The following is a 25,687-nucleotide window of genomic DNA, read 5'->3' as shown; positions in this document are numbered from 1 at the left end:
CTTACTAAACTCCCTAGCTTGTGGTTTTGTTACAAGCGAGACAAGGTTTCTTGGCAAATATGATTTTGTGACAGGTAGATGGTCCTTGTGGTTTGGCTTTTCACAGTTTCTTGTTCTTTCTCTTGCTAATACCACATATTTCACTATCTATAACACTTGTATTTCTCTAAAATTAATATATTTTTATGTCCTGCCTTATTCCCCCCTTTGAGACTTTATTTAACAATTAAGTCTCACTTTTATGGTGTCTTAGATTAGCTTTTGCACATATAATGTTAGGCATGACAAGATTAATGCTTTTGCAAAAGTAGGCAATTAGAAATCCTTCTCAGATGAGTCGAAGTTGGAAAAAATGAAGAACTTTTTTTAAACAATACAATGCATAGTTTGTTTCCCTTTTAAAGCATATTTGCGGTTTAGGTATTCTATCGAGACAGGGAAGTTTGACCACACTGAACAGGAAACTCTTAGCTAGGCAATTGAGCAAGAAACATGTGGTTTCTTCAACAGATAAGCACTTTAAACATATCAGCTTTTAAAATATGGGACCCTCTAGGTCATCTAGTCCAAGCCCCTTTTTGATACATAAAATCCTTTAAAAGAATTCAAAAGAATATATCTTTCCACACATATCCCTATCACATTAACATCTGTTTTACTCGGGTGGGATTCAAATTTTTTAACAATCAGTTCTGTGGGCGTGGCTTAGCTGGTAGGCATGGTTTGGTGGTCATGTGACTGGGTGGATGTGGCTTGGTGGTCATGTTATTAGCTGGGTGTGGCCAACTCAATATCATTCACATCGAGGTATGCATCTCCTCGCCTGGCCTCTCATGACTGTCAGGATGCTGCAACAGTTGTAAGTGTGAAAAATGATCATAAGTCACTTTTTTCAGTGCCATTGTAACTTTGAATGGTCACTGCACACAAGCAAAGTACAAGCAAAGGAAGGGAAAAAAAACTCCAGAGAAGTTCCTGAGACAGGAAGTCTAGTCCTGCCAAGAATGTAATAAGGGTTAACGGAGAGGCAGTTTCTGTAAGCAACACCAGAATGTTTCCTTCCTGCCTTCCTTACAGGATTAGGGCAGTAATTTCTTCTAACAACCGGTTCTCCAAACTGCTTAGAATGTTAACAACCAGTTCTAGAGAATAGATTGCGAACTGGTAGAATCCCACCCTGGTTTTACTTGTTCTTATTTTCAGCCATATGTAGAGGGTCAGCTTCCGGAGTGACACCAGTAAGGCCTCTTCTGTCCCGTATGTTGCCTGCCCATTGCTGGTAGGGCAGTTATAAGGGGGCGCTTCTTCAAGCATTAGACTCACCCATGAATCCCCTAATTGAATTAAATCCCCTATATTATTTCTCAAACTAGTACTTATGACAGGGGGTCTTCCAAACATCGTTTCAAAAGGAGATAACCTAATTCCTTTTATTACTTTTGATTCTTTTAAACTTTGATAGTACCACATCTCTTATAAAGAGAATCAGACAGGAGAGAAACATTAGAACCCAGAATCCTAATAGAGCAGACTTTGTTGAACCCTTCACCAACCCAATTTGCTACGCTCCGAAATTTTTATTAGGGCTAGCTGGTTTTGCACAATGTTATTTTCCACACTTTTCTTTTGCTAGGTTCCCAAGACTGCAGTCACCTCCTTTAAGGGGGTTTCTACCACAGTTTGTAGTCAAATTTAATTGTATGTCCATTAGCTCCCAGAGTGCCATCCTCCACCTACATGTAGGGCCTTCTAGAGTTTCGAGCATCTGGGGCATCACTGGTATCTAGGGATTCAAGGGCTTTTTGCTTTCAAAGCCTGAATTCATTCCTTCAGTATGGATTCCCCTATGTTGCTTTAATGAAAGATTGGCCTTATGAATCTCATTACACAGAGTCCAAACTACCCAGTGGGGAGGCTAGTATAGGCATATATTTCACATTCCCTATACATACCTTCTGGGGCAGTTCAGTTGCTATTATTTGCTTCATGATTCTTACAATAACACACTTCACTACTAGTCACATTTTTATTACAACTTCGCTCAGTCCAGTCCCATTGGGCAAAATCCTAATTTGTTGGATTCCATTAATCTCCCATATTTGATTCCACACACATATACAAGAGCACACAAAGGTCTTGTTGAAGCTATTTTAGACAATTTCTTCCTCCCTTCTTCCTGTTGCATGGCATTAAGGTTCTTTCAACATCTAGCTGACTTGCAGTAAGATTTATATATGTGTGTGTGTGTCTCTGTGTGTGTGTGTGCGTGTGTTTTCTTAAGTTTTCACGGGTACTTACATGTATGGTATTCAGCTTTGTTCGGGTATTTTCCCACATCATTATAGTTGTGCTTTTAAAGTTGTAGCAACATTTCAGCAGAATCTCCTGGAAAACCAAGGCATATATGAAATCTGTACATACAGAAGCCTGATGATGGCAGATGAGATTCTGCCGAAACGTTGCTACAACTTTAAAAGCACAAGTATAATGACGTGGGAAAATACCCAAACAAAGCTGAATACCATACATGTAAGTACCCGCGAAAACTTAAGAAAACAAATATCAGACCTCTACGGGGAGGAAATAAACAGCCAGACCAAAACCTATGAGAAGCTAGAAGTTAAAAGAACAGGAATACTATGTGACCTCAAATTCCTACACAGCTGCAGAGACAACAATGCAACACCAACCTGCTTCAAATTAACATTTCATCACAGCACAGCAGCTACTAAACGTATCCTGAAAAGAACTGAAATGGCTCTACTCAGGAACGAGCTCCACAGAAAGAGATTCCAATTGGATCTGTTAAACAAAGATTTGCTAGCACTACACCTGGAATTGAGCAGCAAAATCCACCCTCTACTTTGGGACAAGATAAAACAACTTACAACTTGGAGAGCTGAAACTGAAACCACTTACAAAAATGACAAACTCTTGAAGAAACTAAAGAAATTAGAACATGACAAGAAAGCCCCCAACAACTCACAACACCTGAAACAATTAGTATATGTTTCCAACAGAGAACTCACCAAAACAGAAACAGATGTCCTAACCAAAGGATTCAATTATGCTATAGCACCCAAAAAAATCCCTACAGAATCCATCATATGTGCAGTAGAATCCAGCCTAACTAAATTAGATACAGATGAAGCTGATAGAATAAGACACCAAGTTACTAACATCCTATGCACTACCCAAAAGCAACTTGCACAAAGAGGAACTAAAAGCGCTGCAAGCTCTAAAAAAGGATAGCAGCATAATCATACTTCCAACAGACAAAGGGAATGCCACAGTAGTAATGGATAGAAAAGACTACGAAACAAAATTGACAGACCTACTCCAAGACTCCACATACAAACCCATAAACACAGACCCAACCACATATCTGGAAAAATTAACCAAGAAGAAAATTATAACCAGCCACATGAGCAAAGAGATCCAACAGAAGATCATCCCAAGAGAAAAATCTTCCAGATGCCCCAAACTATACAGCCTCCCAAAAATACACAAAGAAGGCATACCTCTCAGACCCATAGTCAGCTCCAGAGGAGCACCACTACAAAACCTAGCTAAACACTTAGCAAAACAGCTACAGCCCCATGCTGAAACAGCAGCTTCACATGTACAAAACTCATACCACTTCTTGGAAATGATCAAAGATCTACACGTGGAACAAGAAGATCTGCTTGTAAGTTTCAACGTGGTTTCACTATTCACTCAAGTCCCGATAAAAGAAACTCTTGAAATCATCAAAAATAAATACCAACTAGTTAAACACCTCATGGAACTAACAGAACACTGCTTAACCAACACATATTTCATATACAAAGGACAAAGATACAAGCAAATTGAAGGAGCCCCTATGGGATCACCACTGTCACCCATCATTGCAAACCTGTTCATGGAAGAATTCGAATCCAGAACCCTGGCCAATGCCACCCACAAACCCAAACTATGGTTAAGATACATCGATGACACATTTGTGATTTGACCCCATGGAAAAGAAAACCTAAACAATTTCCTAACACACCTAAACAGCACTCACCCCAAAATCAAATTCACCATGGAAACGGAAACAAACAACTACCATTCCTAGATGTACTAATCTACGAAAAAACAGATGGCACACTAGGACACACCATATACCAGAAGAAAACACACACCAACCACTACCTCAACGCCCAATCCCACCACCACCCAGCACAAATAAACTCCGTGGCCAAAACACTAATTGCTAGAACCAAACGCCTGGCAGACAAGACACACATAAAGACTGAACTATGCACCCTGACTAAAGTACTGACAGCTAACGGCTTCCACAAAAGCAAAATCACCGGCTTGATCCACAAAAACACACTGAGACATAATGGAGACCTAAAAGATGAACAGACCTATGGAACAGGTGTCCTGCCCTACATAAGAGGTACTACAGACAAAATCAGTAAGATACTACACAGGCATCACATCAAGACTGCCTTCAAAACAGACAGAAAAATAGCAGCCATCCTTAGAAACCCCAAAGATAAAATTGGCCTGGAAAACTAAGGCATATACTAAGTCCCCTGTGCATCATGCCCGGCCACATACATTGGACAGACCAATAGAAGAATAAGTACCTGCCTGGATGAACACAAAAATGCAGTCAAAAAGCTGGAACACACTTCCTCACTAGTCCAACACATGAAAACCACAGGTCATAGCATCAACTTCAATGGCACCAAAACCCTAGCCACTATAGAAAACCCCAGTCACAGAATTATCAGAGAAGCCATAGAGATTGAAAAAAGACCTGAAAGCATGAATAGAAGACATGATTCCACCAGACTGTCAATTATTTGGAAGCCTGCACTCACAAACAAAAAAATCTCCACAGCACAAGCCAGGCAAACACCTGGGCACAAACAGATCCCCCCTGATACCTCCAGCTCAAACACACCCCAACCAGGCACCCAGATGAAACCTAGCTTCCTAATAAATGATAACCATCCATTTACTTGGAGCCAAGCTGCACTAAAAGCCTCCAATACAGGAACACAATGTTGCCAGCCAATCAAGACACACACAAAAACAGCCACAAAACAGACAGAAGATATTAGACACACCAATCAAGCAGAACACAGCAAACTCCAAGACCAATAAACACAGACCAAGACTCCCAACCAACCAGGATGAAGAAAAAACCATTCTGGCACAGCAGTAGGCTAGCCCCAAACTAAACTGAAACAACTGTAAAAGTCTGACTCCCAGACAAACACAATACAGAAGCCTGATGATGGCAGATGAGATTCTGCTGAAATGTTGCTACAACTTTAAAAGCACAACTATTACGACGTGGGAAAATACCCGAACAAAGCTGAATACCATACATACATGCATGCATGCATGCATACATACATACATACATACATACATACATACATACATTCTTAAGTTTTCACGGGCACTTACATGTATGGTATTTTATATATATAAAATATATATATTATATATAGAAAATATATATATTATATATAGAAAATATATATATTATATATCTCTCTCTCTCTCTGCAAAAAATGCTTTTTCCTGTAATGTGTTGCACAGAGAGTTTATATTTCTACTAGTTATATTTTAAGCTCAGCATTTTTCTTATCTTTTGCTTTACATCTCCCAACTCTGGCTATTGATGCTGGAGTTAGCTTTTCCCATTTATTAGGGGCTAGTTGCAATCACATTGTTGGTCTTGGTTTTGGTCATGTTGCTTTTTCAAGGTTCCTAAATTGTTCACATATTCTTAGGCCACTTTGGTCCCATTAAAAGTTTGATACAAAGTTCCTCACTGTAATTTACCAACTCCCACCATCCAAACATTCAGTATTTACACCAGTATCAAGACAATTATAACACCAGCACATCAAGTAAATTTAGCAGTGGGATTTGTTCTGTGGTTGTTATTTTATGTTGGGGAAATAACATCAGCAACCACTCAGTCCTAAATAGAAAAGGAATGTACAGTTTCTTCCTTCCAGGATTTTATCAAAACCCACTGTCCTGCCTTAAATTTATGTACAACGAAGTCCAAGGTGGTGTTTGTGCAAGGACCCCTTTCTGTCTTAAAAGAGAGACTGGGACAATTCAAGAATATATTTTCTCACAATTTTGTCTGTTAACTCAGTTCTAGGCAAACCCTCCTTCCCATAGCATGGGATCCCTAACAACATCTCATCTCTCCTTCCACTACTTTGGCACTTCCATCTATAAAGTAGTGCTACACAATCATGTTGGTCTCCTTCACTTATTCCCTCTCTCATCAAGAATTGAGCAAGGTTCACATGATTGCTTGTGGAGAGTACCAAATTAGGGTCTTCTATGAGGATTCTCTCATACTTTAGGATATGAGAATTGGTTAACCATCTCTGAGCTCGTTGAGGAAGGATGTTCCTGATCTGATGTTGGGTTGTAACCACCAAAGCCCCCTCTCCAAATGTGGGATTTCTTCTTTCTTGTACTAAGAGAGCTGTGGCGGCAATAGCTTGAATACATACTGGCCTCCCCCATTAATTTGGATAGGAAGGCTACTGGTTTTAAGAGATTTCCCCATTTTTGAGCTAAGAACCTTTTTTGTTACTCCATCACAGACTGTTATAAGTAAGTGGAAAGGTTTTTTCCCATGACGTAGTGAGAGAACTGGAGCTGTTTTAAGTGCTGTTTTTAATTTTTCCATAGCTTCTAGGTCAGCTGAAGTTAATTGTACAATAGCCTAACAGTCCCAAAAACTTTCTCAAGTCTCTCATAGTTCCTCAATTCTAGCAGGAGTTATTTTTCTACTCCCTTCGCTAATCAAGTGTATTTGATCTCTCTCTCTACATACTGTAATTTAGATTTTGAGGTGGCATGGGTTGATTTTTATTTCTTGATTTTGAAATTCGAATTCTGGCTAATGTGGCATCCCAGAGGGATTATGCTTCAAGATGTCCAGGATGCCCCAGTATCCACTAAAAACTTAATTTTGCAATTTCTTGGTCCCACTTGCAATTTTATCCAGTGTTCTTGGTGGCACCTCAGATGCAATGACTGCTGATATCGCTATTCTTCTATCATCTAATTTTATTGTTTCTCCCTCTCTCTCTAATTTTAGTAAATCACACACATTTCTCCTTGAGACTTTTCTCATTTCCTCGTACATGCAATTTCTTTATATGAAAGTACTCTCCTTTTAATTTGGGATGGGGATCAACACAGACATTTACACCAATGTTTTTTTTTTCTTCATCAACATACTCACACATTTATACTGTAATCAGACTGCTTGCATAACCAATTTCTCACACAAAAAGTTCATTTCATTCTTTCTCCAAGCAAATCAATCATTACTTACAATTCTTTTCTGAGAGATTTTTCTCACAAGCCAATGAGCTCTATTTCTTTTTTTACTGTTGTTAGAGGGTCTCATCCTCCAGGTTTGGAAATGATTACACACAGACACATTCACACGGACAACATTTCCAGACCTGGGAGGTTTTGTCCCTTTAAATCTCCATTTTTTCTTTCTTTAGCAGTGGGTTGTTGCCACTTCCCTTTTTCATGAGTTAGGACTCCAAGAGCCATATTATTCTTTGAGTCCACATACAAATTGAAAGATTTCCCAAGATTGGGAAGTCCCATAAAAGGAGCTTGAGATGCTATTTTTTTAAAAAAATCTCAAGCCTGTTTTTGTTTACATGTCCAAACAAAGGGTTCCCTTTCTCCCCCCTTTGTGGACTCATAAGAGTGGTTTGGCTAGCAGGGCAAAATTTCTACAATAGCCTGCTGCTTAAAAAAACTTGTGTCAGTGGTTCTGCAATTCAGCAGAGTTTCCTTTTTTAACGTCTATAGCTCTGTGGCCTTGACTTATAGTATAACCTAAGTATTAACTTGGGGTTTCACTAATTGGGCTTTCTTTCTTATTGCTTTAGTGAACTTATCACTTTTACTTAAAGTTACACTCATTGTTAAACACTAGATTTTTACTACCTGTCTCTGCCCTGGGTGTTCTGTCCCTTATCTTTGTAGTTTGGATCTCCCAGACGATGCTGGACACCTTCTTTCACACCTTGTTTGCACCTGGCCAGGACTCTCATGAGCAATTTTGAATTCCACTTTTCTTTTTAAAGACAACTTTTACTGTTTAATGTGTCCCCATGGGCTCCATGGAGAACACGGCCCTAATCTTACCAGTTCCAGATAAACACTCCTATGCCTGTTTCCAAATATAACACCAACCTTACCTATTTCTCAGTCTTTAAGGAGTTTCACGTTTCTTCTTTAGCCAAAAGCATTTTACTATCTGCTGGGGGCTTAGATATTTCCCAATTTATGAAATACCAGGGTTTAAGATACGGTATTTCAATTTTTTTTTTAAATAATTTTTTTTTATTTTTTAATAACAAGATAAACATAAACATACATAACAAAATAAACATAAACATACCACAAAAAACATAAAAAGATCCTTCTTCATAAATTTACATACAGTGCATCGATTGGTTTACCACTTTTTTTTGTGCATCCATTTCCTAGTCACTAGTATAATTATATTATATAATAGCTCATATTATCAATCAATAATTGTATAACCTAATATCATCACTAAAAAAAAAATCATTTATAATTTTGTTAATTCATATTTTAATGAGATAACTATAGTTTGCTTAATTTATTTTGCAATAAATCATAAGATCATACCAAATCTACCTTAATAATGTTTTATAAAGATAATATTAAGAAAAAAAAAATTTTTTTTTTATGCTAAATCTGAATATTCTATCATTATATTTTATTATCTAACCATTGATAAAAAAGATCCCAAACTTCATAAAATTGTTTATCTTCTTGTTCTCTGATTTCAAATGTCAATTTGCTCATTTCAGCACAATCCAATATTTTCTTAATAATTTCTTCCTCTGATGGAGTTTTCTCACTCTTCCAGTTTTTAGCAAATACAATCCTAGCCGCTGTTAATATATTTACAATCAAATACTTCAAATTTTTATTATATATATCAGGTAAGATTCCCAATAAAAAATCTCTGGTTTCAAGTCTATATGTGTCTTTGTCATTTTTTCCAACCATATGCGAGAATTTTAGTCCAATATTTTCTAGCGTCCTCACAAGTCCACCACATATGGTATTATGAGCCAGGTATCTGATGACATTTCCAGCACTTTTCAGATTTGTTCTTAAACATTCTTGCAATTCTTGTCGGGGAAATGCCACCTGTAAAACATCTTATACAAGTTTTCTTTATAAGCTGTTGACATTGTCATTTATAATTTTGAGACCACAATTTTTCCCAATTCTCCAAATCAATCCCATATCCAAAATTCTTCCCCCAAACAATCATCGTTTCTTTAACTTGTTCCTCCTCTAATAAAATTTCCAACAAATAAGTGTATAATTTTTTAATCATTTTTTCATCAGTACCTGTCAAGATCCTGTCTAGATCAGTCAATTTATCATAAAATCCCTCCGCTTTAGAATCTATAAGATACCTTGAATGTATTTGCGCATATGAAAACCAATTCATCTTTATGCCTTGTTCTTCTAGTTTTGCATTGTTTTAAGTTCACTCTTTTCATCCAATATTTCCCCATATCTAACTGTTTGTTCCTTCTCATATATTATAGGATAAGAAAAAGCTTCAATAGTTGATAACCAGACTGGGATTTTCAAATAACATTTTCTCTTAATTTTCTCCCAATTCAACCATAAAGACTCCCTTATATAATGCCTTCTAAAATAGCCCTGCGATTTGGTTCCCTTATACCACAGAGAAGCATGCCATCCCAGTAATAAATCATGCCCCTCTAGAGTCAACAATCTAGTCTTTCTTAATGTTATCCAATCCTTAACCCACATTAAATTTGCAGCTTGGTAATACAACTCTCAATTCGGGAGGCCAAAACCTCCTCTAATTCTAGCATCTTGCAGGAGTTTTAATTTTATTCTGGCTTTCTTACCTTGCCATATGAACTTCAACACAATTTTATTTAATTCTTCAAAGTAATCTTTACCAAGCCTGATTGGTATGGTTTGGAATAAATATAAAATTCTGGGTAAAATATTCATCTTGATTGTTGATATTCTACCTATCAATGACAATTGTAAATTTTCCCATTTTTTCAAATCAGATGCTATCTGTTGTTTAAGTTTGATATAGTTATTCTCTTTCAATGTAGTACATCTTGACGTCAAATATATCCCCAGATATTTGACCTTATTCGTAACTTGAATTTTCAATAAATCTGCCAGTTCATCTCTTTGTTTTAATAACATATTCTTTGTCAAAATCTTTGTTTTATCTTTGTTTATTTTCAAGCCCGCCATCTCACCATACATCTCTATCTTTTCCAGTAGCTTTAAAAATGTTCCTAGAGGATCTTCCAAAATAAAAACCAAATCATCCGCAAAGGCTTGCAATTTAAATTCCTCCTTCTTAATTTTCATTCCTTTTATATTTGGATCCACTCTAATGTTTCTATTCAGCACTTCCAAAGTCAATACAAATAACAAAGGTGATAATGGGCAACCTTGTCTTGTGCCTTTTCTTATATTAATAGAATCTGTAAAATCTCCCTCTATCATTACTCTGGCCGTTTGTTTATCATATATGGCTTCTATTGCTTGAATAAATTTTCTAGCAAAGCCCATCTGTTCCAATAACAAAAACATGAATCTCCAGTTCACATTATCAAATGCCTTTTGGGCATCTAAAAATATCAAAGCCATTTGTTTTTCAGGATGCGCCTCGTAATATTCCAAGGTGTCCAGAATTACCCTCATATTATCCCTAATTTGTCTCTTCGGCAGGAATCCATTCTGGTCAGGATGAATAAAGTTATTTAGGTATCTTTTGAGCCTTTCTGCCAAGATGGAACCAAAAATTTTATAATCTGCATTCAGTAAAGAAATAGGTCTATAGTTCTTAATTTGTGATGGATCGGCCCCTTCTTTTGGAATAAGTGTGATATAAGCTTCTGACCATGTTTTGGGTATTTTCTTATTTAACATGGCTTCATTCATAACTTCTAACAGTGGAGTGCTCAACGATTCTTGTAATGTTTTATAAAATTCTGCCAGAGCCCATCTGGGCCTGGTGCTTTTCCATTATTCTGCCTATTAAATGCTTCCGTTAGTTCCATCATTGTTATAGTACTTTCTAACATTTTTTCAGTCTCTTCAGATATCTTAGGTAGGTTAGCATTTTGTAGATAAAGCTTAATTCTTTCCTCATCAAAATCCTCCTGCTTATATCATTGTCCATAAAAGTCTCGGATAATTGTCTTTTTCTCCTTATTACCATAACACATTTGGCCTTGATCATCTATTAACTGTACTATTTTCCTAGATTCTTTCTCCTTTCTCAATTTGTATGCTAACCATCTACCTGGTTTATTTGCATCTTCAAAATAGTTCTGTTTAGCACTTCTAATTTTTTGTGCCAATTCTTCTTTCTCTGCCTGACCCATCTTATGTTTAATTATATCCATTTTGAATTTAATATCTTTTTCTGTGGCATATTCTGCAATTCTTTTTCCAGTTTTTTATAATCATCTTCTAAAGCTTTAATAGTTTGCCTCTTCCTAGTATTCTTTTTCTTTGTATAATCCATTATTAATCCTCTCGCATATGCCTTCATTGTATCCCAAACATTCTGCATTGAAGTATCTTCTTTTTTATTTTCACTGAAAAGAAAGCCAATCATTTGCCCATCCTTTTTCCTTTAAAATAGCATTGTTTAATGTCCATCTAGATCTTCTTTGTCCTTTCCATTTAATTGTCATTGGATTATGGTCTGCCCATATACCCGTTTCTATTTTATTTCATGAATGTTAGATACTAATTCTGATGAAGTCCAAATCGTATCTATTCTGGACCATGATAAATGTCTATTTGAATAAAAAGTATATTGTTGGGTTTTACCATTTCTTTCTCTCCATATATCTTTTAAATTTAATTCATCTACCATTTTAAAAAAGGATTTAGGGAGAGTCTTTCTATTTTGTTTTAATGCTGTCGCTGTATAGTCCAATTTATTATCTACAATTCCATTAAAATCTCCCATCATAATTATATTGACATGGTCCAGTCCAATTGATTTCATATGTAACTTTTTATAAAATTCTTCTTGTTTATCGTTTGGAGCATAAATTGCAACAAGCGGTGTTTTTATATTGTTATCCACTATTTCAACCATTAATACTCTTCCATCTTCATCAGTATAAATCAATTTTGCTGCAATAGTTTCTTTAATGTACAGGACCACTCCTCTTTTCTCACAGTTAGTCAAGGAAGTAAAAAATTTTCCCCAGTTTTGGTCGTACCAATAATCGTTGATGTTGTTTTTTAATATGTACTTCTTGTAGGCAAATTATATCAAATTTTAACTTCTCTTATTTATGAAAGATTTTTCTTCTTTTAATAGCTGAGTTCAGTCCATTTATATTCATAGAAATCAATTTTTTTTCCTCCATGGTTATGTTTTGTATTTAGGTCTAACAGTTCTTGTAGATCTTACTTCACGTTGTTCTTTGGTCTCCTTTTGTCCACCTACTGCACCTACTGCACCCATTCTCATCTGGTCTTCTTGAGGTTCAGTTGAGATGGTCTCTTTTTCTGTCTCTATTTCTCTTCTTCCAAAAAATTCATTGTAGAATGTTTCTGCTTTCTCAATTGAGTCGATTCTGTGTCTCTGTTCTTGCCATATAAACATTAATCCTTCTGGAATCAACCATCTATAATTCACCTCTTTTTCCAATAACTTTTTGGTCAAAAATTGATATTCTCTTCTCATCTCTCTCACTCTTCTGGGCACTTGTTTTAAAACCACAATCTCTTTACCTTTGTACTTCAACCCCTTATCTCTTGCGACTTGTAATATTTGTGTTTTAATAGTCTTTTTAGTAAATCTGACATGAATCTCCCTTGGTAGCTTATTCCTCATCGCATATCTTGTGAAGACACGGTATATCTCATCTACTCCGTCCATCATCTTTTCCTCTGTTATCTCCAAAGCTCCAGCCAGAATTTCTATCATTACAGCCGCCAAATCTTGTCCTTTTTCTTCCTCTATATTTTGAAATCTGAGATAAAATTCTGACCTATCCATCTCCCACTTCAACATCCCAGTTATATCTTGTTCTACCATTGTTAATTTGCTAACAATATTTCCAATTGTCTCATCTCTTTGTTTATCTTTCTCCTCAATTTTTTGGAGTCTCTCCTCCTGTTTCGCCATCATTTGTTGAAAATTTTCAATTTTTTCGTCAGTCTTCGCAATTCTTTGTTCAATACTCTCTGTTCTTTGGTCAATACTCATTTTGAGTTCTTGTATTCCTTGTATAATCGTCGCTAGGTCCATTTGTACTTTATCTTGCTTCGCCATTATTGATAGTTGTCCTCCAGTTAATGGAGAAGCAGGAGCAGAAGTTGAACTGCCAGAAGGTAAAGTTTTCTTACTCATTTGAACAACTCAGGATCTTTAAGCTCCTTTAATCCAATTAATAGGGCAGCCAATTATAATCCAGTTGGGAAGAAGAAAAACATTAAAAAAAAACCCAATAAAAAAATAAAGAGTCCAGGATTAAAAAGAGAAGGAGAAAAAGAAGATTAAAAAGAAAAAGGAGGAGATTCTTCAGGTTCTTCTAAACCTTAATCCTATTGTGGAATAGTTAATTATAATTCAAAAATAAAAATTAAGAATAGTAAAAAATAAAGAAAAAGAGAGTAAAACCCAATAATATTAAAAAGCAATCATAAAAAAAGAAGGAAAAAACAGAATTCTTCAGTTTCTTCGCACCTTAATCCAATTATAATCTCAAAAAATAAAATAAAAAATAACCATAAAATAAATAAGAGATGAAAATAGAAAAGGCAAAAATCTCAATAAGAAAAAAGAAAAATATTCTGAGGCTTTCCCTTTAAGAAGAAAAATAAAATTAAAAATAAAGTCAAACAAGAGAAAAAAATAGATATACAAATATTACAAAATACTGTGGGATTGAAGAGGAGGGATGGAACAGCTAAAAGAAGGTAAAAAAGAAAGCATACTGCATCTTATTTAGTTATCCAAGGCTCTTATTATGGCTTCTCCACAAATTCCAAAGCCAAGCTTCAAGTACTCAATTAATAATAGAAGTTCCAAAGAACACCTGTTAAAACATTCTCCAGTGTTCTTCCCTCTATCTTATCAAGTTCCAGTGTCCTTGAGAAAGGATTTCTTCACAGCCCTCTCAACTTCCAATAAAGTATTTTCAAGCCTCTAGTTGGCAGTGTTACAAAGTTTCTTTAATCCACCCCCTTCTTTCCCAAAAAAGCCTAATAAAAAAAGGAAATATACATGTATATATATATATATATATATAATTACTAAAGGGAGCCTCTGTTCTAAAAAAAAGACTATTAACAGTCTAAAGGCGGGGGGAAAGAAAGAAAAATTAGGTGAATATAAGAGAAAAAACCAGTCTAGTTACAGTTACTAGATCACAATGGAGGTTCAATGAAAACAAAAGTAAAAGTAAAAAGCCAAGCCTCAGTTTGACATTCTCTTTTAAAAATCGCCGCTAAATCAGTTTCATCAGTTTTTGTCCAAAGTCTTACAGGATTCTTCTCATTTTAGAGTGTCCTTAAGTCCCCCCCAAAAAAAGATTCTCTTTCTGCCTCTTCCTTCCAGAGCTGTCACAGCTTCAGCAGCTTAAAGGCTGCCTCTCCGCCGATGGTAAAAGGGCTTCTTCTGGATCAACCAGGGACTTTGCAATGTCCCTGGGATCAGCAGAACGCGCCCCTTACTATCACCGTCTCTACAGGACAGTTTAGGTCCATTAGGACTGACCAGGGGCGAAGATATCAGCTGCAAACTCAGAGCCCCGAGATTGCAGCTGTATCGCAGCGACGTGGCTCCGCCTTCTCCCGTCCCTTTTAAAATTTTTATTGATAAATGCTCTGAGTTCTTTTAGTTGTCTGGGAGACATGCAGTACATTTGTGGTTTTGGGAATTTAGCCCCTGGTAGGATTTTGATAGCGCAGTCTGTGGCACGATGGGGTGGGAGTTCATCACAAGCTTCCTCGCTAAATGCTTGGGCCATATCCTGGTACTTGTTGGGGATGTTAATGGGTTCAGCTGACTGTCCGATCATGGCTGACTCTCTGTTCTCTGTTCCTTTCTTTATCCTTTCCTCTGAGCTATTTGCAAATAATACATCTCTCTGGAATTGTACGGTTTCTCTCCTCCAATTTATTTTTGGATTCCATTTTCGAAGCCATGTGAGGCATAGGACTAGCGGCTCTTCCATTCCTGGGGCTACAATGAATGTGAGCCTCTCACTATAGTTCCCTAGTCTTATTTTCAATGGTTTTGTGGTAAACCTAGCTGGCTCCCCTCCTGCTATAGTTCCATCTAATTGGCAGAAAGCGATGGGATTTTCCATTTCTTTCAGTTGGATTCCCAATTTCTCTGCAAGAGGGGGTTTATTAGGCATCTGGTGCATCCTGAATCCAGCAATGCTGCAACTTCCTCCTCCTTCCCTCAGCTGGGGATAAACAGTCTTAGGGATAGAGTGATTGGTTCAATTGGGTTGCTTACTAGTGGGTCGTCTTCTGGATCACTTTGGAACTGGCTCAGGTCCCCTCGGAACATTGGGGGGTTCTTCCTCTGGGTTGGAGGGGATCGGAATCCCACATCTATTTGGCCTCTCAAGCCAGTCTCCTTTCCTCGAGGGCTGGATGTTCCAGGTTTCCCTCCTGATGGGTGTTCTGGCTTTCTAGCAGGGGTTTTCAAATGGCATTCTGCTGCAGGGTGTCCCTCCTTTCCACACTTAAAGCAAATGGATGTTCTTGGAGTGCTGGTGGTTTGGGGTTTGAAAACTTCCCGTTTCCCCTGGGGTGGGGATTTTTTTTTTCCAAATCTTGCCTCTGCAGTACCGGTTACGAGTCATGTCTGTCTCTGCTTCCTCTGCCATCATGTACCATTCATGCAGGAGGTTTGGGGCCCCACGGGCCAGGCAGGCAGCGTATAGGTCTTCATTTAGCCCATCTTTGAACCAACAGACTGGGATATCTTCTGGCCAGTCATCTTGGCTGGCCAGGTCACAAAATTCCTCAGTGTATTCAGCTACCGGGCAACGGCTTTGCTTTACGACTCTGATGCGGTCTCGGGCTTTTCTATCTGCGAGAGGGTCTTCAAAGTGGTGGCGTAGAGCCATCATGAAGCGGTCAAGGTTCCTTAATTCTGGGGCATTGACATTGTGGAGTGTCACCATCCATCTGGCTGCTGCCCCTTCAAGGGCCAGGGTGACGACTTGTACTCGGGATCCCTGGTTTGGGAAATTCTGCCCATATTCTTGCATGTAGGTGAGGACTTACACCAGGAAAAATCCCAGTTTTTTGGGGTCTCCATCGAATTTTACTCCCAGGGGTGGGACCTTCCTCCGCAGTTGTATGTCTCTGTGTTGGCCAGGGTTAATCCGCTGTTCTCAGGTGGTTAGGGGTTGGGTACCTGGTATGGCTGCTGGTTCTTCAGCTTGTCCTGCTGCCCGATCATTCTCAGCTGAATCCGGGGTGGCGGTTCGGGTTGTCTCATTTTCTGGTTCCCTCGCTCTCCTGCATTGGCATCCTGGTGCATCGATCACCTCGAGGTTCTCCAGGGCTTCCCTCACAAGGCAATTTATGTACCGTCTCAGTCAGTCGTTGGCCGGTGGCTCCTTGTCCTATTCTTCTTGATCCGAGAGGGCCTCCAGCTCCAATTTCCATCTGGGTTTACGATTACCCCAGGTGATGGTTACTCCCCTGGTTCTTCCATCCCAGCTGTCTCTCTTTCCTATGCCTATAGACCACCGGGGCTTTGTGGAGGTTTCGTAGGCAGCTTCACTATCTTCAATGGGGTGTACCAAGTCAGTATATGGCTGGGTAATTGTCGACGTTTCTCCCCAGCATTCAGCTTCCCCTTAGTCCTTGTGTCCTAAGACATTTTTCTTTTTTTGCAGGGTCCTCTCGGTAGAGTGAAGTTTTTTAAAAAAATTTTCCTCTCCAGACTGAACTCTATTGCAGACACTGCTTTATGTCAGGCTACAGAACTTTTCCCATTCAATCAACTAGAATGAACTTCTGAAAACGTATCAAAATGTATCAAAAGGAATCCTTTATTGAGATGAGACAATTCATGTAGGGGTTAAAAGCAGCGTCTAAGGTCTCTCAGGCATGCAGCGATAGATAAGGGAGTTTAAAACCCCTTCCCTTATCTTGATGTGCATTTAGTAAAACAGAGCTAACATGTTAATTCCTCCCACCTCCTTTTTAGAATGATCTTTTTCAGAGTTTTCCAGGGCATACCTAATTTCCCCCCCCCTTTTTTTAGAATGATCTTTTCCAGAGTTTCCCAGGACACATCTCGCTGTGGAATTATTATGGTCTCTTCATCTCCTAGCTGTCTCTCTCAGAAGTGATAGTTTCCGGCCATCTGGGTTTCATCCCTCCATTGTATCATGTAGGTTATACAAATTCGATGTAAATATATTCAGGTTACATCAAGAAGGATTTCTTTATCAGTCTCCCCCCCACTTTTCTTCTTTCATTGAAGAAATGACAGATACATGGATCTGACAAATCCTCTCTTTCCTGCTCTTTAACATCTATATGGGATAACTAGGAAAGGTCATCAGTACAATGATGATATCCAATGCACATTGCTGCCCTGGGGGAGTGGGGATGCTGTTATATTCTTTCCCAGCACTTGAAGGCTACCAGAGTCTAGCTGAAAACTCAACTCTAGTAAATTGGATATAATTTTAATATAATGGGCATTGATCACCACTAGAATTGTTCCTTGACAGGCAAGCATTTCCCATCAGGGAACTTGTTCATAATTTGGGGTCCTTCTGAATCATGTCTGTCAAAACAGTAAGCCATGGCCACAGAGGTCTACATACAGCTTCAATTAGTAAATTATTTGCAATCCTACCTGGGGCAGATGGATCTGGCTACAGTAACTCATGCCCTCATCATCACCCAGTTGGCCTTCTGTTATGCACTGTATTTGCTATAGACTCACTGGAAATTATAGTTAGCAGCAGCCAACATATTTTCTGATTCCGAATATTGGAATCATATAGCATGTTTTGTAGACTCTATTGCCAGCTGTTGATCGGTTTATGTGTGCAATTCAAAGAATTGGTTTTAACCTACTGTATAAGACTGACCAACCATCTGTCTGTCTGTCTATCTATCTGTCTGTCTGTCTATCTATCTATCTATCTATCTATCTATCGCCATCCATCTCAATCAATGACGCAGGATGGCGTATAGTTCAACAATCTATTATGACTAAAATAATAAAAACAATAAAATAATTCAAAATCAATAAACACAGCAGCTGAGTTACTTGGCCAGTTAACAGTAAAGCCAGGAAAGGGGGTCCTTGACCATGGAGTGCCCCAGGCTTGGGAACTTAGCTCTATTTTTAGAGCCTCATGAAAGGAGAGCATTCTAATCCCTTAGGTGATTAAGTACAGGGCTATTGTAGAAAAGGCCCAGTGAACACTCCTTGGCTGACAGGTTTTGCAGAATGCCTGATCTGTTGGATTAAATTGAACAGATAGAGATTATAGGATTCTTCTTAGGTAAGCATTATGCCTTAATGCCTGAATATCTTCAAAACATCTATCCATTTCAACCATTTCTGAACTGACCATGTAAGTTAAACTTATAAACTCATATTTCTGGGGGATTAGGGGGTTGAAACCGTAAGACTCCTCAGTGATCAGACTAACTCCCTTCTTTGTGATGTTTTAGAAACTATCAAGCAGAAGTTTTAAAGACCCTTTATTTTTTATTTTTTTAAAAAAAGTTTTTTATTTTGACAACAAACAAAACCATATAAAACATACAACATAAAACATAAAAACATCATCCTTCTTCATAAATTTACAAACAGTGTATCAGTTGGTTTACCACTTTTTTTGTGTGCATCCATTTCCTAAACGCTAGTATAATTATATTACATAATAACTCATATTATCAATCAACAATTGTATAATCTAGTATCATTACTGAAAAATCATTTAACTATAGTTTTATTAATTCATACTTTAACGAGATAACTATAATTTACTTAAAAACAAATCCTGAAAAACAAATGGCTTTGATATTTTTAGATGCCCAAAAGGCATTTGATAATGTGAACTGGAGATTCATGTTTTTGTTATTGGAACAGATGGGCTTTGCTAGAAACTTTATTCAAGCAATAGAAGCCATATATGATAAGCAAATGGCAAAAGTAATGATAGAGGGAGAATTTACAGACTCTATTAATATAAGAAAAGGCACAAGACAGGGATGCCCATTATCACCTTTGTTATTTGTATTGACTTTGGAAGTGCTGAACAGAAATATTAGAGAGGATCCAAATATAAAAGGAATGAAAGTTAAGAAGGAGGAATTTAAACTGCAAGCCTTTGCGGATGATTTGGTTTTTATTCTGGAAGATCCTCTGGAAACAGCTTTAAAACTATTGAAAAAGATAGAGATGTATGGTGAGATGGCGGGTTTGAAAATAAATAAAGATAAAACAAAGATTTTGACAAAGAATATGCTACTAAAACAAAGAGATGAATTGGCAGACTTATTGAAAATTCAAGTTACGAATAAGGTTAAATATTTGGGGATACATTTGACGTCAAGATGTACCACATTGAAAGAGAATAACTATATTAAACTTAAACAACAGATAGCATCTGATTTGAAGAAATGGGAAAACTTACAATTGTCATTGATAGGTAGAATTTCAACAATCAAGATGAATATTTTACCCAGAATTTTATATTTGTTTCAAACTATACCAATTAGGCTTGGTAAAGATTACTTTGAAGAATTAAATAAAATTGTGTTGAAGTTTATATGGCAAGGTAAGAAAGCGAGAATAAAATTAAAACTTCTACAAGACCCTTTATTTTTATAATGCTATCTTTAATGTGTTTTTATTCATGCGTTTGATCATTTTTAAAATTTTATTACGTGTATTCTATGAATAATTTAAGAAATTTAAAAATATTTTATGTAACCTGCAAGAAGCCTTATTTTATTTGTTTAATAAATAAATGTATATACTACTTGGGTTGATTAATTTGCATTGTATATATGCATTGCCTGTAGGAATGCCTTTAGTTATAAAATTCTTATGTAGTACAAGGATCATAGTTTTTTGTTCTAAGATTGAATTAGTATCTTTACATTTCAACATCCTATTGTCTTTCTAGAAAGAATTACCATATCTTTTTACAGTTAAGGTTATTACTGAATTGGCTCCACAAATGAAAATAATTAAGTTTTTTTTCTTTATAAAAAGAAAACCCCAACTTTTTCTTGGAAGTTACCTTCAGAAATTTCATTTGGCAGGTCTACAGTTGAAAGGACAGGAAAGGGAGTATGGATTCGCTACTTTAGCTAAAACTCCTTTGAACTGGGTGGCCATGGTCTTTTGTAATCTAATTTAAATATTTCTAGGGCTATGGTATTACTATTTCTTATTCTCAAGTTTTCTGAACATGGTATTTACTGTGTTCCTTTTTCTCACTTTTCCCCAGTTCATATTAATTAGTTAAGGCATTTCTTTTTACCAATACCATTTTAGCAGGTTCAATTGCTGAATATTATTAAAATACCATCATTTTATTTTTGTTTATCATAAGGGATTATTATGCTCTTTCATTTTATTCTTGTCTTTTTTCCATTAATCTCTTCTGCCTGTTTACTTTTATGTATTTACTTAAACAATTTGTATGGCCTCTCACCATGCAGCAGTTAACTCTGGGCTACTAACATTAAGTAAACAAAATAGTTGTTATTTTTAATTGTTTAGATTGTTAGATGCTTCCAATCAATATTCAGTTCACCAGATGCCCAAATAAAACCTTTTATTTTTACAGTCAGATTATTAGAAACAGGGCTCACTCAACCCTTTAGATTGGATACTTAAGAATAAAGTCAGTTCTTTAAAGCCTTGCAGAAGACCAACAGGATTGTAGCCTTGCAAATCTCAGGGGAAATACTCTTCTGCATGACAAAGAAGGCATGTTTCATGGATTCTGCAAGATTACATTGCTTAAGATGGGCGGCTTTGGATCTCTTCTATTATCAAATCTGGTGGGATGAACAGAAAAGATTAGAGACAAATGGTTCCTAGCGGTAACCTGCTCTGTACCATGTAAGACTTCATACGTGTCAGTCAGCACCTTGAATTGCACCTGGTATAGCTCATAGAGCAGTGATGTTGTATGCACATATCTTGACTCAAACTTTCTGTGGATGATTGATGTCAACCCTTTGATGTAAACAAGGTTGGAAATTCTCCACAATATTTTCTAGAATGTTTACCGTATTAATATAAATGATAAAAACTACATTTTGAATGCCAGACAGCATTTTCCCTTTCCTGCCTTTTATACCAAAAAGAGTTAATGTAGAACTTTAATTTCTGAATCACACTTTCTGTTTCCCTAGGCTGAACTCATATTTTATTAATTTAGTTTATTACTCCAAGGTAATTTCTGTGGTTCTCAACAGAAACACATAGTCTTTCACATAGATATTCTTTCCTTGATATTCTTGCATGTTTGTATTCTTCATCATACTTTTCTTTATTTAGAACCTGGCTCAGCCGACCTCTAGTTTTCACCGCCAGAGTTGATATCCACATAGCTTAAGGGAAGACATCTTTTTTGGAGGTGGCAGCAAGGATATCCTTCAAATGTGTTTATAATCCAAAGGGCAGCTCAAAGAAGTGCTTGTTCAACAATTGCGATTGATAAATATCCAATCAGCTGCTCTCTTGACAAACCTGAATGGGGAAAAGAAGGAAGAGACAGCACTCTGCAGCAGAGAGTTTATCCAAGCCTCTGAAGCAGCAGAAAATGGAAGATTATATTTCAGACAGTCTGTTCCAGTGAATAACTCATTCACAGGCACCTTGTCAGACAAACTTAATTTATGTGATTCATTGGAATGGGACTTACAAACTGAACTGGAAGATAAGCAGTGTGTAGAGCTGTCCTCCTCCCTCTCGGAGGATGGCTCCTGTTCTTGGAGCCCAGCAGCAGCCTTCTTTGCTGGGGGGAGATGTAACAAATTTAAAGAAGGAAAATGTGACAGATTTTCTCTCTAGACAATGTTTGCTTACAGCTCAAACTGTAAACTCAATACATGATCTTTTGTCAATTGTCATAAATAAGGTGGATTGCCTGAAAGAATCTTTTGCAACGTTTGTTAGGAGTCACTCAAATACTGTAGAAGGACTTGGGAGGATAACCATGGATAGATACGGGAGGCTAGCTCAGAAAATGAAACTAGCGAAGGACCTCGTTTTCCTCCCCAAAATTTGAACACATATAGAGAAAACACTCAATCAGGTAAAGGCCTAAGAGATGACCAACATAACTACAGACTGCAAACTAACCAGGTTACCTTGCAAATTTATGACAAGAGAGTAAATAGAGGGCGTTGGCGTAATAGAAAAGCTATTAGGCTGTCCCTGTGCCAGCTGCTCCATTGTGAACTCACTCTAATAGATCTACTACATGCAGAGTGACTGCCAGCAAGAATGCAATGTATGAGAATTCTCCTATTGTTCAAGCAACCCATAATACCCTCCATGCTTTTCAGAATGAAGCCCCTTCTGAGTACCTTCTCAATATTTCCAGTAAGGGTTTTTTGCTCAGAAAAAGTGTGCCCACTCCTGAAACAGCATCACCAAGTGTGAATTGTTGTTTTAAATCTAGGTTGCAACAGCTCTCACATTGCTAAACCTGAGGCTGCTGCAACTGAACTGACCCCGAGAAGGCAAAGAAGCAATATAAAAACTGTGTTACCCACAGCTGTAGGAACTGCTGAGGATGTACCAGAGGAAAAGTTGATTGACTTATTCAGCTCATTGTTAGAACCTGAGCAAGTTAACATCATTCAAAGATTGGATGACCTAAAAGAGGCATTGATAACAACTCAATCTACAGCAAAGCCTCTATTTAATTTGGCTCTACTCACCACGCCATCTTGTGACAATGTATTTAATCGACAAACTGCCTCTATTTTAACAGTAAAAGAAGGTACTGTCACACAGGCTGACTGTGGGGTAACTGCACTGACTGACCCAACCTCTGAGAAGCAGCTGAAAGACAAAGGGCTTCATCACACAGTGCCCCCTAAGCTGACAAACACCACCTTCCATCTTTAATTGATTTAGAATCAGCTTTCCACAAGATGAATCCTCAGCTATGCCAATCCAAAAATGGACACAAATCTACATTTATAGATTTAAACCAGAGTACCTGCCCATTGGGGAAAAAAATCATCCTTGGAGCAAGAGCAAAGGCATACTGGCAACCAAGATATAGAGGGGCAACAACAAGTTCTGCAACCGATGAGGAGAAATATCGAACCTGACAATAATTGTGTTTATATGGGAAGCTTAGATGATATTGATCTGGCTCCAATGTCAAGTTGACATCTGACATCTTTACCATCCAGCCAATTAATCATCTTGCTTCTGAGAACCCCAACAGTTGGTGACCTGGAACATAGCGGGCTGGAAAGGGATAATTGATAATGGACTAATGAGCTTTTTCTCTAGATTTGACGTAATAGCCCTTCAAGAACTGAAGTGGACGAACCAGTACAACTGCCAGGCTTTCAGGGATGGGCCTTCCCAGCTCAAAAAACAAAGAACAAAGGGAGACCCTCTGGTGGACTATGCATTCTTATAAAGCAAGAGTTGCAATGGCAGGGAGAGAAATTATATAAGGAAGATAAGTATCCGTACTTTCTAGCTGTCAAATTTGAATATGACCAGTTTGAGTTAATATTGGTAAATGTGTATATTCCCCCAAGCACATCCCAGCACTATAATTCCGAATATTGGATGTGCTTGGAAGTCATCCTAGAAGATATAGCAATATTGTATCCTCAGTCCATAGTGATTTTATTGGGAGATCTGAATGCTAGACTGTGTCCCTCTTTGTATGAGCTTGCCCAGAAGAAGGGAATCCCAGGGGAGTTATTTGAAAACCATCCTCAGTGGCTCTGGAGAGATTGTAAAAGTAATGCCGCTGGTTTGCTCCTAGTTTCCTTAATTTTAAAGGTAATCTCCAAATTTTGGGAGGTAAGGATAAGAATTATATATACCCTTATACACACCACTCAACTAATTCAAGTAGTGTACTGGATCTTTTTGTGTGCCTAGAGATAAGGCGGACCTCTTCTTGGAGGTCACAGTACACCTTAGTGACAATAGCGACCTTCAGCCTATAAGTGTGACATTGTGAGGCCGCTCAGATTTAAGACCATATAACGTGGCTGACAGATGGCTTACTAAAAAGGTAGAAGTGACTCAAAATAAAAGGTTAATTTGGGCTAAGGTTGATACTAAGGCAATATTAGAATGCCTTAAAACAGAGAATGCTATTAAGTGGGCTAGAACAATCCAGTCATTTACTACTGATTAGATGTCAGCCTACAATGCATTCTCCAATCTTTGTAACATACTGAAGAAACATCTAACAATTAAACCTGCTACAAAAAGAGCCCAAGTGGGTAGACCTCACTGGTTTGATTCAGATTGCCAGCAACTGAAAAAGAAATTGAAGGCAGCCATGAGGCTTGCCCAGAGGAACCCTACTGCCTATATACAAGCTAAGATGTTTCACACAAGAAGGGAATATAAAACCCTATAACATTAAAGAAAAAAAGTTTTGCCATTTCAATCTGGTCAGAACTTGAGTTGGCTGCCAGAAGTCATAACTCAGTATTATTTTGGCATTCTGTAGCAGATATCCTGAAGGAACAGAGATTTGCATTTGACATACCAATCTCTGCTGAGGATTGGGAGAATTATTATCAGTGCTTGTTTTTCTCCACCAAACCGGTAAAGAAATTGTTTTTAAACAGTGATTTAATAAACCCTAGAACTCCCCCCCTCTTGGCCACCAGTTTCAGAAAAGGAGATACAGTCCATCATTAAAGTTTAAAGAGCAATAAAACCCCAAGAGAGGATTTTCTACTAGCAGAACTATTTAAGAAATTTCCCAACTGGTGGGGCCCTGTATTAGCAGGCCTTTTTACACACATAAATAACACCTGCCATATACCAGATGGGTGGAAGATGGCAATAGTTGTCCCCATATATAAAAAAGGGAATATAAAGGATCCTAGTAATTATAGGCCCATCAGCCTAATTGACATAGTAGCAAAAATATATGCTAGGTACCTTTTGAACAGAATTGAAATCTGGGTAGAGGAAAACAACATCCTCACAGAAGAACAAGCAGGTTTTAGACAAGGCAGATCTACTATTGATAACTGCTTTGTCTTGAATCATCTAATTGCCAAATATGCCTATAAGAGAAGACCCCTGTTTGCTGCTTTCATAGACCTTACAGCAGCATTTGATATGGTAAATAGAGACGTACTATGGAGTAAAATAACATAGAACCCAGACTCCTGGCTTTGATTAAAGCCCTTTACACAAGTACCTGTTTGAGGGTGCGGTATGGGGTTAACGGGGACCTGACTAACAGGATTTGCACAAATAAAGGGATAAGGCAAGGGTGTATCCTGGCTCCATTATTATTTAACTTGTACATCAATGACTTGGCAGGGTTAATGAAGGATACCATAGTGTTGTGACTGGAAG

At 37.5% G+C, this 25,687-nt stretch overlaps 2 protein-coding genes across 3 annotated transcripts in view; one reads left to right on the top strand and one right to left on the bottom strand.

The window, feature by feature from the left end:
• LOC148124000 (uncharacterized) overlaps positions 1–16,636 on the bottom strand; it is a 41,683-nt gene extending 25,047 nt beyond the window's left edge. The window contains 2 exon segments of the mRNA XM_087917155.1: positions 16,061–16,328; positions 16,511–16,636. Coding sequence (XP_087773281.1) covers positions 16,061–16,328; positions 16,511–16,636 — 394 coding nt within the window.
• The window catches only part of OSBPL10 (oxysterol binding protein like 10), a 222,849-nt gene that overhangs the window by 87,521 nt on the left and 109,641 nt on the right, over positions 1–25,687 (top strand). The window lies entirely within an intron of this gene.

This window comes from Pseudonaja textilis, chromosome Z, assembly GCF_049901715.1.
Source record: "Pseudonaja textilis isolate UNSWEBS1 chromosome Z, rPseTex1.2, whole genome shotgun sequence".
Taxonomy (NCBI): Eukaryota; Metazoa; Chordata; class Lepidosauria; order Squamata; family Elapidae; genus Pseudonaja; species Pseudonaja textilis.
Note: the sequence above shows the minus strand (reverse complement) of the source record. Positions and strands in the feature narration are given on the sequence as shown.